The 12,526-nt window shown below is 37.7% G+C and overlaps 2 protein-coding genes across 2 annotated transcripts; one reads left to right on the top strand and one right to left on the bottom strand.

Moving 5' to 3' along the window:
• Positions 1 to 1,000: 1,000 nt before the first annotated feature.
• LOC143730773 (vitelline membrane outer layer protein 1-like) lies at positions 1,001 to 2,451 on the top strand. The gene is made up of 5 exons (XM_077221362.1): positions 1,001 to 1,261; positions 1,506 to 1,615; positions 1,738 to 1,851; positions 2,089 to 2,270; positions 2,350 to 2,451. The coding sequence occupies exons 1-4, from the start codon at positions 1,058 to 1,060 to the stop codon at positions 2,267 to 2,269; spliced, it is 609 nt and encodes a 202-aa protein (XP_077077477.1). The 5' UTR covers positions 1,001 to 1,057; the 3' UTR covers position 2,270; positions 2,350 to 2,451.
• Positions 2,452 to 5,760: 3,309 nt separating this feature from the next.
• On the bottom strand, positions 5,761 to 12,506 carry cunh18orf54 (chromosome unknown C18orf54 homolog). Its single transcript, XM_077221345.1, has 8 exons — positions 12,354 to 12,506; positions 11,417 to 11,690; positions 10,052 to 10,597; positions 9,436 to 9,559; positions 9,203 to 9,269; positions 8,964 to 9,125; positions 6,405 to 6,460; positions 5,761 to 6,318 (listed from the first exon to the last, which is right to left on the bottom strand). Exons 2-8 carry the CDS (start codon positions 11,658 to 11,660, stop codon positions 6,174 to 6,176), a joined length of 1,344 nt encoding a protein of 447 aa, XP_077077460.1. The 5' UTR covers positions 11,661 to 11,690; positions 12,354 to 12,506; the 3' UTR covers positions 5,761 to 6,173.
• Positions 12,507 to 12,526: the final 20 nt, after the last annotated feature.

Genomic DNA, 12,526 nt, shown 5'->3' with positions numbered 1-12,526 from the left:
GATAAAGCAGAGACAGTGTGGTATCATAGCATTCTCAATTTTATTTGTAAGTTTCGTCAGGGCGTGAAGAAATATAGAGCTGAGTATCATCAGCATAACAGTGAAAACTAATGCCATGCTTCCTAATGATATCTCCGAAGGGTAGCATGTACAGAGTGAACAGCAGCGGTCCTAGTACTGAGCCTTGTGGTACACCATACTGAACTTGTGATCGATAAGAGATCTCTTCATTTACTGCTATAAACTGATAACGTTCAGAAGTATGATTTAAGAACAATTAAAATGTATAAGTACAAAATAAATATCTGCCAGTTCTGTTAACTTAAACTTTAGATTTCACAACTTAAAAAATTTGAGGCAACTGATTGCCTTAAATGTTTCGAGTTTTGCCAACTTATTCGGGTTTACAGTGAAGGGTTGAGGCGTCTGTTTCCACCTGATCACTGATAGCTGAGGCTTGTAGGATTACAAATGTAAGAATATATTTAAGATCTGCTGATCCTACATCCTTACATTACAAGAAAAACTAAGGTGAACTACACTGTATTGGGCATTCAATGTGAACATGATGGCATCAATTTACTGATTAGATTCAATATAGTTTCCATTGAAGGGGTTTTGTCAGTCTTTGATCTTCCTACTGAGAGTCAAACTATGTGTGAATGATTACATAGTCTTAGTTCTTGTGATCATGTGATGTTTATACAATTGGGGGGTACCATTATCTTCAGTTGGGGGTAATTGCCTCTATTGTCTTTAGATGATTCAATTTAGTGGTCATCTCTAAGGCTGTGTGTAAGGTCAACACTTCTAAGGACTGTCAGCACTTTTAAGGACTGCCCACTGAGTGCCTATAAGATACCAGGTAAAGTTCCCTTAGTCAGACATGATGACTGCATCTCCCGACAACTCGTGTTCTCAGTAAAGAATCCTGCTGAAATTACAACCAAGTCTTCTAGTCTTTGCTTCTGAGTTTCCTACAGGCTATAGATAGTGTACCTGAAAATTTATCAAACAATCAGTATTTTTTTTTACCAGTCAGGCCAGTGCTGTAGCAATGCATCACTTCTTTTCCATTATGTTTACACTGCTAGCCATTATTGGGCATGTGAGCGGTCGGCCTCCAGTACGTCGTTATGAGCGAAGCGTCGACAGACATTACAGATCTGAGATGACGGTGTCTAATGGGATGAATTGGGGATCATGGGGATATAAGAGCATGTGTCCAAGTGGAAGGTACGCCGCAGGGTTTAGTCTGAGGGTAAGTTGACTCTATTTTGCTAATATGGGGGGGGGGGGGGGGGGGGGGGATGAGTGCTTCAAAGGATCAAAACTGTGGAGTTTCTGTTTGTCATTTAATTCCAGGTTTCTCCAGAGAACTGCACCCGCTTAAGATCTTTAAAGTGTCTGTGTAATGCTAAAGAGCATGAAGATAAATGTTACTAAGTGTTGGGTTAGAGTTTACTCTTTCAAGTGGAAGATTGTCTCAATGTTGTTGTTTTAAGGTGGAAAGACCAATTGATGGTGATGATACAGCGCTCAATGGGATTCGTCTTTACTGTGTCGATCGGCCAGGCTCACGTCACTACAACTCAATTGAGTCCGACGTAGGAGGGTAATGGACTCGGATTATTAACAATTCTTGCATTAAGTGTTTAAGCTATTTAAGTAAATTGAGGTTTTTCTTGAAAAAAATGATTGATTTGATCAGGCAACCTCTTTGTGTGTTTTCTTCAGATGGGGTGAGTGGACAGATGTCAAATGGTGTCATTCTGGATACTTGACAGCTTTCCAGCTGAGAGTTGAATCTCACCAAGGAAATGGAGATGATACGGCCGCAAACAACATCAAGTGAGTGTGTGGTGCTATAAGTTATAACATCTCTTACCCATCCTGGTTTTATTTTGCTATTTAAGGACTCAGTTTTCCTTTATCAATAGTTTAGTTAATATCACACTTGCAGTCGTGCTGCTGTTCATGATTGCAGTGATTAGGTCGTCGGCTGTAGGTGATCATGTGACTGACGTTAAATCCGACAGCGCAATAACATATTTTATCATAATATTGTCACATCTGATTTTTTTCCAGGTTCACCTGCACTGGAGGTTTTGTGCTGGAGGGTGACGGCACAAACTGGGGCAACTGGGGCCACTGGAGCCCAACGTGTCATGGAAGAGGAATCTGCGGCATCAAGACTCGGATAGAAGAGTCACAGGGAAGACAAGACGACACCGCTCTCAATGACGTGATCATGTTCTGCTGTGATTAAGGTGATGTGATTGCAATCAAAAACTCAGATCTTACTAATAGTGACTCCAGATTTAGAACTAAATCAGATTTTTCTTTCAGGTGTAGGAGGATGACAACAAGAACAGCAAGAAGATCAAATGTATTGCAATTATTGATCATCATTTTTTGAGAAACCAACATAAACCATATCATACAACAGTTTTATAATGTAAATCTGTAAAGTTATCCGGTTATTATCACAAAATATAATATGATTGGCTGAATTTAAATACATATAAATGTAATGTTCTGTTTGGTTCATTAAAGAAGCAGACATGTTCTACTGACCAACCAAAGAAGGAGCTGGATGAGTTTGCTTAATCTTGTGTGTAATAATGAGCTTATTTTCTTATTAACTTGAAAATGTTATGGTACACATCCTCTGTGTCTACTTGATCATTCTCACAGGAAACCCTTACGCTCAAAATAATTAATTTGTTTGAGTAGGACAAACCTAAATTAAACTAATTACTAGTTTAGTCAAATTAACTTTGATTAGTATTTAGCACTTTATTTTTCGTTCAAGTTCACAGAACTGATATATTTTAAGTAAACTCAACTATTTCAATGTTTTGTGTTTTTTTAACACCTATTAAAGTAAACCTACCAGAGCTTGTTCTTCCAGCGACCATGCCAAACAATTCAGGTACTGCAACTATACCTCTCACAGGAAGTGGCATATTTAAAGGGAAATTACACCCTCTACAGATACCCTCAGCAGCACCCCCTATTGACTTGGCTACAATGTGTTTGGGTTGTTTTAAATAAAAACAAAATCATAATTAATATATCATAGAGTTGTTTGCGGTGGTGGTGATTAGATCTGCGGTGACGTCACACTCATGTTGCATTGTGGAATATGGAGCTGCCTGAAGTGTACATGAAGTAGACTCACTCCCTCGGTCAAAATCAAGGGTCTGTCCATATAAACTTCCCTCGTCCACTTCACGAAGTGGAACGCACTTTAAAATGGCGGCAGGGATTCCCTCGAGAGGAAGTGCTTAGGGAAGTTCAGAATTCAGAATTCTAGGTGTTGGAACAGGGAATCCGTGTGTGGACCACGGATGCTGCCTGTCATTGAGTTACATAGGCATCACATTCCCGAGGGTCCATCACGGAATTTTCGGCGATTCCGTGAAACTGCCAAAGATTTTGAGTTAAGGGGCCGTGTTCATCTCACGGAATTCATTCTCAAATGTTGGTTTGGTGTTTCTGAAAGTCAAAGTGTGTGATCAGTATGATTTGGTTTAATTCCCTCCAGACGCGTCTCACACGAGTGTGTTCACAAACACCAGCATCCGAACGCAAGAGAACATGACAGCGTTTATTGAGTTTCTTCTGACGCTCTGAGACACACTCATTTATGATGGAGGGAAAAACAGCCCGATTGAAGAAACTTACAGTTTTATTACTGATACTTTCTGCCAATTTCCCAGGAAGTGACGATTTTGTTCTCTTGAACACATGGATGCAAACGATGCTTCATATGCGATTTAAATGAGCAACTTTTGATGGAAAAATAGCTAGTATTATTGTAGTTCTTATTATAGTTTTATTAATATTTTTGAATTGTTTTATTTTTATAATTTTAGTTTTTATTTAAATTTAGTGATTTTATAACTTTTCTGTTTTTTAGGTTTGAGGGTTAATTTATTTTTGATGGATTTTATTTTAAAATAGCATGGAAGAGGGGGTTTTGGGCTCAGTTTAGCTCCTCCTAAATGGCACAAGGCAGGCCCAGCTCAAAGGAGGAAGCTGGTAGTCAACGAGGTGCGAAAGCAGGAGGAGAGGATGAGATGTATAAAGGCCATTTCCCAGGCCAAGCAGGGAGAGTGGATGAGATGGGAGAGTGTGGAACAACGCAAAATGGGCTGGCAAGACCTTTGGTCAATGGATGAGAGTAGGATCAGTTTCCTTATTAGGTCAACATATGATGTTCTCCCATCACCGCAGAACCTAAACCTCTGGGTAGGAGAGGATCCCTCTTGTCCTTTGTGTTCATCACCTGCCACATTAAGGCACATTTTGACAGGATGTAAGGTGGCTCTTAGCCAGGGTCGGATTACTTGGCGCCATGACCAAGTACTGCGATGTTTGGCTTTAACATTGGAAGGCAAGCGTAGTATGACCAATAAGTTGCCGCCTGTTCTAGCAAAACATTACACGCAGAAGACAATATTCCTCCGCCCAGGCGAGCAACCACCAAGAAAAGGTGCTAACACATGACAAGCCATGTGCTCACACCAAACATGACAAAAACACAAGCACATGGCCAGTAAAACAAATCACAAGCCATGTGCTCACACAAAATGAGACATGAAGAACAATGACATCTGTTTAGCTGTGCATTTACTGAATGAGCACTGTGCCACTGTTCCTCCGACTGCTCGTACTGTATTTTATTTTATTCTAAACTGTTTTAATTATTCAGATTTCTTTTGATAATTTTAATTTATTTTATGTAAAGCACTTTGAATTACCATTGTGTATGAAATGTGCTGTATAAATAAACTTGCCTTGCCTTGCTTACGAGGATAAGTCAGATGATTGGCAGAGGTAATTTTACACCAATGAGGACATATTTATGCATAAAGACATTGATTTTCTTCTCTGTCTGCTTTCAAGTCTCTTTTAAAAACCTATACCTGTTTTCTTAAGTATATTAATTATTTTCCTCAGTTGGGTTTACTCATTTATATCTGAGTTCTGATTATATTTTGGTACTCCTGTTTTATGGTTACTCTTAGCTACGCTGCTCTTATTTTTTTGTTATTCATGGTATCTTCTTCTTTTATCTTGTTCTTCTGTAAAGCACTGGTCAGCCTAGTGGCTGTTGTAAATATGTAATATCTATACTCTATAACAGTGGGTCTGATAGGATAAATACTTTTAATACATTTAAGGCATTTTTAAAATAACAGCAGATTAATGATTTGATCATTTTAGGAGGGGATTGACTTTACTTCTTTTGATAGAAATGGAGAAGAACCTAATTCTCATTCACCTACTGTTTTAGCTAATATTAATGTAACTTTTAAATTTACAGATATTTGGAGAGAAAATAATCCCTTGGTAAACAATCAATTTAGGTAAAGGTGAATGAAGGAGAGGAGAATTTCAGCCGCACGGTTAGACGGATTGTATTTATCAAACAATATAAGTTGTACGTATTTGTAATGATCACTCATATTTGACTGATCACACGTTTATTACAGTTGATCTAGAAGAAATAAGAGTTCATATTTGGGAAATGGGAAATTGGTAAAGCATATTTAAGGGATTTTTGTCCACAATACAGATCTTATTCAACTTTGTTTAAAACAGATTTTGGAGTGACCCGAGAAAGAAATTGTAGTCAATTCTTTCTGCTGATTTAAGAGTGGACTGATAGTAAATTAAAGTTGAGTTCTATTCTAAACGAAAGTCTAAGGAGCTCTTGTGAGGAGCAGGTTTTCATCAATGAAAGATATGGACCGACATACTTCTTTTTTTACTTGGAACATAACAGTGTACAAGAAAGAAAAAAGTATAGTTTGAAAAACAGTCATGGTCCTGATATTTTAGAGAGTTATGGGAAAGCTGTGGTGTGGTTTGGATTATAGTAGTCTGAGGCTTCCAGGTAGATTAAAGTATTTGGGGGTATTTTTAGGAATATAAGAGACTAAATGATTGTGCAACTCATTAACCTGCGTGTAAACACACTTTAGACAAACACTGACCAGCTCAGATTGCCAGTAAAAGCATGTGCCCTTTTAAAAAGTTAATTTACACTTATTATCTTTCATGAGGTTTTAGATACTGGGAAGCAGAAATCACACATTTAAGCAAATATGATCCATGAAGCGTCTGTGTGTGTAGGGAAATAACAGTCTTTGATTTCTGATTCATAACTGCTTCTTGATTCTGGCACAGTTTGTGATATTCGCTGCAGGAGTGCGTTTATAATCTGTCCCATCATCCTCTGCTCTGGCCTTCCTCTCGTTCATGTCGTCCACGAGTGTTTTCAGTCTGTCCAGGTGATGAAGAGCCCTGAGAAAACAGGCAAAAAAAATAAAAAATGAACAGCAACTGACGAGAGCAACGCTGCTTCACTGAGATCACATGACTCTCCTGACCTCTGTAACGACTCGTCGCTTCCCAGGGCAGTTTCTTCTGTTTCCTCCTGAGGAGCCTTATAAAAAAATACAATCACAAAACAAAAAGAAATTTAAAAAAGGAGTAAGAGACTGTGAAGAAATAATGCAGGAAAATTCTAAGGTTGCATATATATATAAACTTCACATGTCATGATGGGCCGGTCACATGACATCGAGAACCAATGGTCTTTGTCGTCAACAACACCAAAGGTCAGCTTTGTGTGAGGACACTTATTGTAAGACTTAAGAGGAATATATTGCATGACATACTTTAGTTTTATGGCACTTTTTTGAGTGTAGCGTTATAAAAAAACACTTATGTTGAAAAGTGTAGCATGAACATTCTGCATAACATCTAATTTTGTGTTTCACAGAAGGAAAAATAAATCAGAAATTAAACTTGAGGTTCTAATGCTTGCAGTTTCATCTCTGAACTTGCATTGGCGATAATATTGAAGCGCTCCAATTAATGAATAAATTGCTTGTGTTTGTACGTCATTTTGTATATTGTCTGCTAAATTAATAGATACAAATGATTCGTTTTTTATACGATGTCTGCAATGGAAGAGACTGGAACGTCACAATGTGACAAAACTAGATTTTACCCACATTGTAAAAAGGGAACTGTTAATTTTTTTTTATTTATGACAACATGATGCTATTCAGATTTTGTATTATCAATTTAAAAGTTGTTCGTTCACTAAATGCAAAATGAAACATACAGCCAATACATTTCCAATAAAGGCACCTACAGATTTCTTGTCCAGTTCGTAACAATATAAACTGATCTTTTATTTTGGTAGCCGTATATACATTATGGTTTTATATGACACTTAAAATCACAATGAACTCAAAATTGCCCAATTTTTGTTTTGTTTTGTTTATGGAATAATTTCAGAATATCTTCCCCTCCCTCTTGCAGCATCTCTTCTCTGATGACAAGGGCGGGGTTATAACCTGTCACTCACATGAGATCCACCAATAGCAAACCACAACCATCCAATCAATCCCTCACAGACAAAGTCAAGCCCCGCCCACATTTGTTCTTGTTCCAGAAGCGTTTCACTCGGATATATACGGCACAATAGAGGAAGAGAAGACGAGCGCAACTTGCCTTTCACGTGACTTTAATGACATGAATGCTATATCTGTCCTGCAAAGCAGAGATAACTGGGATATAGTTTTTGATGCTTGTACATAAAACTCAACACAAACCTCAAACAACTAATGTGAAAAGATGAGCTCTTAAAGGTGCTGTACGCAACTTTTTCACTCTACTAAAGCATAACATTACCATAATATGTTTGCATATATTGAAGAAACATGCTAAGTTCACACACTCGTTTCTCTGAAAAACACTTCTACAGCCGGTTATTTTACTCTGAAATGTGTGTTTCCAGGCTGGAATGTTTGTTATTGTTTTGGTCTGTGATAATGCACGTTGCCAATTTTCATTATCCATTGCGCTCGTTCCTGTTGCGTGTCTCATCCTGGCAACTGGGGCTGTCACTTTTTATTCGATATTCGAATATGCATTCGAACATGACGTGAAATATCCGTAATCGAACTATAAATAAACTAACCGATTTTAAAAGTGCCATGTTTAGCGCTTTTTTTACAGTCTATGATTAGAAGGTTTGTTTTTTATTTTATTGTTTGCTATCTCATCCAGTAGCGGGCACTCTAAACGTATTGTAGCGTAAGCTCATGACCAAATCAAGCGAATAATAGCCAATAGCCACCCTGTTTTGAAAATGGAAGATAACACACAGAACGGCCAGCCTGAGAGGACAATTACGATGCCAACTCATCTAAAAAGTTGTGTCTGGAAATATTTTGGGTTCTACACCATAGATACCACTTCTCTCAACATTGACGCGCAAATACCTGTGTGTACCAGGCACGTGTGTGCGCTCTGAGGGGAACCACCGCGGGGAACATCGTCAATAAAAAGAGAGCCGCACTTGATCCAGATCTAGTTGATAAATTGGTGTTTCTAGCAAACAATATGTAGAAATGAATTAGGCTAGGCTATAGGCCTTACTCCTGCTGCTGTTTAAGTTGTCACGTTATTGTTTGTGCCGTGCTGTTCCGCTTCTGTTTTTTTCCATGTAGCCTAATTTTGTGATTGGCTATGCATAGTGGCACTTCATATAGATTAAGTTGATAACCTGCTGTTTAAAACATTATTTTTAAGACAGGCTTGAGTCCTGTTTATGACTGTCAGACTGTTAATAAATGTGTGATCTCCGTTACGGTGTTTTTTTGGGGGGGTTTTTGGAGGGGGGCGGGGCTCGTAGATATTCGAATATATTCGAATACATTGCTTGATATTTGATATCCGTTCGAATTTGATTTTTATCAAAAGTGACAGCCCTACTGGCAATCCGATCTCAGATATTTTGAATTGGACTGCAGTACCTATTTTGACCACTAGTTGTCATTCTTACAGACTGCACCTTTAACATGACAGCAAATAAAGACAAAGCAAGAGCAAAAGTTAAATGAGGTGATGTTTATTGTCCTGGTTTACGGTACCGGCTCCAGTGTTTCTCTCTCCAGTGTTCGGGCTTCACTGGACGCGTGTGATTGGCTGATGTCGTGTTGGACGGCCTGTAGGCGGAACAGCATGTGTTTGAGTGCCTCCACTGGACCGGGGTGTTTTCTGCTGCTGTATCCTGACGAACAGGAGTCTGCGGACTAACACTCTTATATCAGTACAGATGTACATTAAACAGCACTGAGTTTGAATCATAATGCCGTCACATACTGTATACCTTGCTCCTCTGAAACTCTTGAGGCGGTTGCGGTTCATCAGCGCCACCCACTGGTACTGGAGGTTTACTACAGATCATGGGACACGCTTTACATTTATGCATTTAGCAGATGCTTTATTTTTATTCATGCATTTCCTGGGAATCGTCATTTTCCCCTTTCATTTGAAGATGATCTTATTCAAAGTTTTTTGCTAATAAATGAATAATGCGAATAAATGTGAAAAATCCCTCACAAGGCCACGGGTGGATTGTCCCAGGATCGATCAGCGTCCAGCGTCTCCGTCTCTCCTGAAGTGTTCAGCGGCTCACAGAGACCAAGAGGAGGAGCGTTTAACATCAGAGACACAATCTGATCATCTACACAGGGACAAAAACTTATTTCAGGTCTAATATGTGTTTTATTTCAGCTTTATTTTAATTAACAGAAATGTTTTTAATAGTTTTAGTTATTACAGCTGATTTATGTATCAATGCTAGTAAAATAAATAACACTGCATGAAGGTGAGTATTGCACATGGCCATTTTAATTGTCACAATTAGGTGAAATATCCCAGTGATATTCTAGTATCGTTGAGATAGTATTACAGTTTGTATTAATATTTTAATTTTTTATATATTTTCCACTTTCATTTTAATCAAAGTTTAAGTCATTTTGTTTTTGACATTTTTAATATGTCTATATTGTTTTTGTTTTTTTAATTCACTTTTATTTTAGTTGTACTTATTTTAAATTAAAATGAGTGACAGATGCTGCTTTGGCAACTACCTGAAATACAAGTTGTGTTTAATAAATGTTAGTTTTATTTAAATTCCCAATTGTTTCCTGATTTCAGTTCTGGTTTGAGTTACCATCCGGGTGTCCTTCAGTGCTGGACTGTGTGTCCCGACTGGACTCTTCCAGTTCTCCGACCCATGAAGGAACAGTGAGAGGTTCCTCACACTGTCTGAGCCACAGCGGGTACTTCCGGTCAGGAACGCTGGACATCCCAGAAAAATCCATCTCAGATTTCTGGCTGGTCATCCAGCGCGGGAGACACGTGGATCTGGGCGTGTCAGGTAGATGCTTCTGATTGGCTAGCAGGACGTTAGGGGGAGGAGCCTGACTTTGTGATCGCAAGCCCATCAGTAAATCGTCCACAGGGAAAGATTCCCTACTCGCTGGCGGAGCGGGTCGACGTGAGGAGCGTTTCTGAGACCGGGAGCTGAAGCTCATTCCCGACGGAAAGCTGGATCCTGACCGGGAGAGGAGGGCGGAGGTGCGGGTCACGGGGAGAGAGCCGTCGTTTGGGAGAGCCAAGAGGTCGTCGGTGGTCACACTGAGCCTTTCCGAGTCTCTCTTCCGGACGGGAATGTTCAGGAAGTTCAACTCTCCATCCGTCAAACTCGTCTTCAGTACTGCACATGTCAATCAAAGCAAAGAGAACACAAGATGTTACGCATGTAATAAAACAATTAAAATACACTTTTGCTAATAAAAATTATATATATATATATATATATGCACACACATTTACATATATAACTTAAATGAAACCTAACAAATTAGAAATGCTGACTTGGCAATTAACTGAAATAAAATAAGTTTAATTTAAAGTTAAAAAAATACAAAAAACGGAAAATACATGAAATACAATTTATGTATATAATAATAATCTAAATGAATTAGAAATGCTGACTTTCCAAACTACTAAAATAAAGTAGGTTTTTAATACTAAAATTACTACACCTTAAAATTGAAATAAAAATTAAATTAATTAAAATAATTAAATTAATTAAAACTAAATAAACAAAATGTGTTTGTGTGTGTAATGTGTATATATATATATATATATATATATATATATATATATACATTAAGAAATGTTGACTTTGCAAACTATTAAAATAAAGTAGGGTTTTTAATACTAAAATTACTACACCTAAAATTTAAATAAAAATGAATTAAATTTATTTTATTTAAAAAAAACACAACAAAATTACTAAAACCTAAATTAAAATAACAACAAAAATAGAAAATTTAAAATAAAAAACTACATCAAAATGTTAATAAATAATAATAATATAGTATTAATAAATAATAAATAGTACATTAATGATACTAAAATAACACTGTGATGAAATACATTTTTGCCATAGCGGTCTGTGATGATTGAGCTTATGATTCATTAACATATGTGTATTAGCTTGTGATGTGATGAAATGCTTCTCCTTCACCATCTCTGCTCCTGGGATGAGGTTTTGGGAGTGGTTTGGGCAGCTCCAGCGTCCCGGTCGACGTCTCAGAGTCCCTCAGGCTCCTGTGGAAGTCACAGATGTACGCGTCGAGCGCCTGCGAGGCAGAAGAGTAGTGTTTGTCCTTGTATCTGATGGTGGAGACGGGCTCTGGATGGATCGAGCTGCGCAGGCGTCCTGATGTGGCCAGCAGTGAAGAGACACTCGACTCCGGCGACGCCATCATCACACACTCCAGTCATAGCACAGCAAACATCTGTATTAGAAAACAAACACTCAGTTATGCATTTTATAATTCAGGGCTCTCGCACCTTTTGATCAATGAATGCATGTATACAAGTTGCATGGCATTTTTAACTATGAAAACACAGTGTAAATAATGTAAAAATAAATTAATTAATAAATAAATAAAGATAAAAAATATATATATATTTAACTACATTAAAAAGTAAAATAAATAATTAGTGCTGTCAATCAATAAATCACACCTAACATAAAAGTTTCTAAATAATATGTGTGTATGTATACGTGTGTACACACACACACATATACACACACACAGACATATATATATATATATATATATATATATATATATACACACACACACACACACACACACACACACATCTAACAGAATAGTACTATAGTAAGTAACAGTTAGAAAAAAATAGTTGTTTGACAGGAGTTTCAGGTTGTTGTTTTTTTTTTGGTTTCTGTTGGATAATTTCTGCTGGAACTAAAACTCATGTGGTGTATTGCTCTGTTAATACTTAATTACTACATTAGTTAGTTAGATAGCTAGTTTGACGATTATTCATGAGTTTGATAAATAAAAACAATCTGCATTTAGACACTACTGGGAATGTGTGGAATTCGTTTAAACTTTCACTTTCCTGCATCCGAAACAGAAACTCACCAGACGAATCCACCGCAGATCACGAACAGAAACCGAAAGTAAGAATAAATTGAAGAAAAATTGATCAGAAGGAAACGTCTGCTAAATATCCCACGGATAACTGAAATCACTCGGACAACCGCCAGCAGCACTGCGCATGCGCACCAAATCACATGACCTTCGTTTGGAGATTC

This window comes from Siphateles boraxobius, unplaced genomic scaffold (assembly GCF_051911475.1).
Source record: "Siphateles boraxobius isolate OS27281-9 unplaced genomic scaffold, OSU_SipBor_1 81, whole genome shotgun sequence".
NCBI lineage: Eukaryota > Metazoa > Chordata > Actinopteri > Cypriniformes > Leuciscidae > Siphateles > Siphateles boraxobius.
The sequence above is the reverse complement of the archived record's forward strand: the minus strand, read 5'-3'. Positions and strand labels throughout refer to the sequence as shown.

What these genes read in the sequence shown, in the direction of transcription:
- LOC143730773 (XM_077221362.1), top strand. Translation starts at nt 1,058, where the DNA reads ATGCATCACTTCTTTTCCATTATGTTTACACTGCTAGCCATTATTGGG. An exon ending in CCGCAGGGTTTAGTCTGAGG is followed by an intron (nt 1,262 to 1,505) that starts GTAAGTTGACTC and finishes TGTTGTTTTAAG; the next exon opens with GTGGAAAGACCAATTGATGG. An exon ending in ACGGCCGCAAACAACATCAA is followed by an intron (nt 1,852 to 2,088) that starts GTGAGTGTGTGG and finishes ATTTTTTTCCAG; the next exon opens with GTTCACCTGCACTGGAGGTT.
- cunh18orf54 (XM_077221345.1), bottom strand. Translation starts at nt 11,660, where the DNA reads ATGATGGCGTCGCCGGAGTCGAGTGTCTCTTCACTGCTGGCCACATCA. An exon ending in TCATCCCAGGAGCAGAGATG is followed by an intron (nt 10,598 to 11,416) that starts GTGAAGGAGAAG and finishes TGACATGTGCAG; the next exon opens with TACTGAAGACGAGTTTGACG. An exon ending in CACTGAAGGACACCCGGATG is followed by an intron (nt 9,560 to 10,051) that starts GTAACTCAAACC and finishes GTCCCTGTGTAG; the next exon opens with ATGATCAGATTGTGTCTCTG.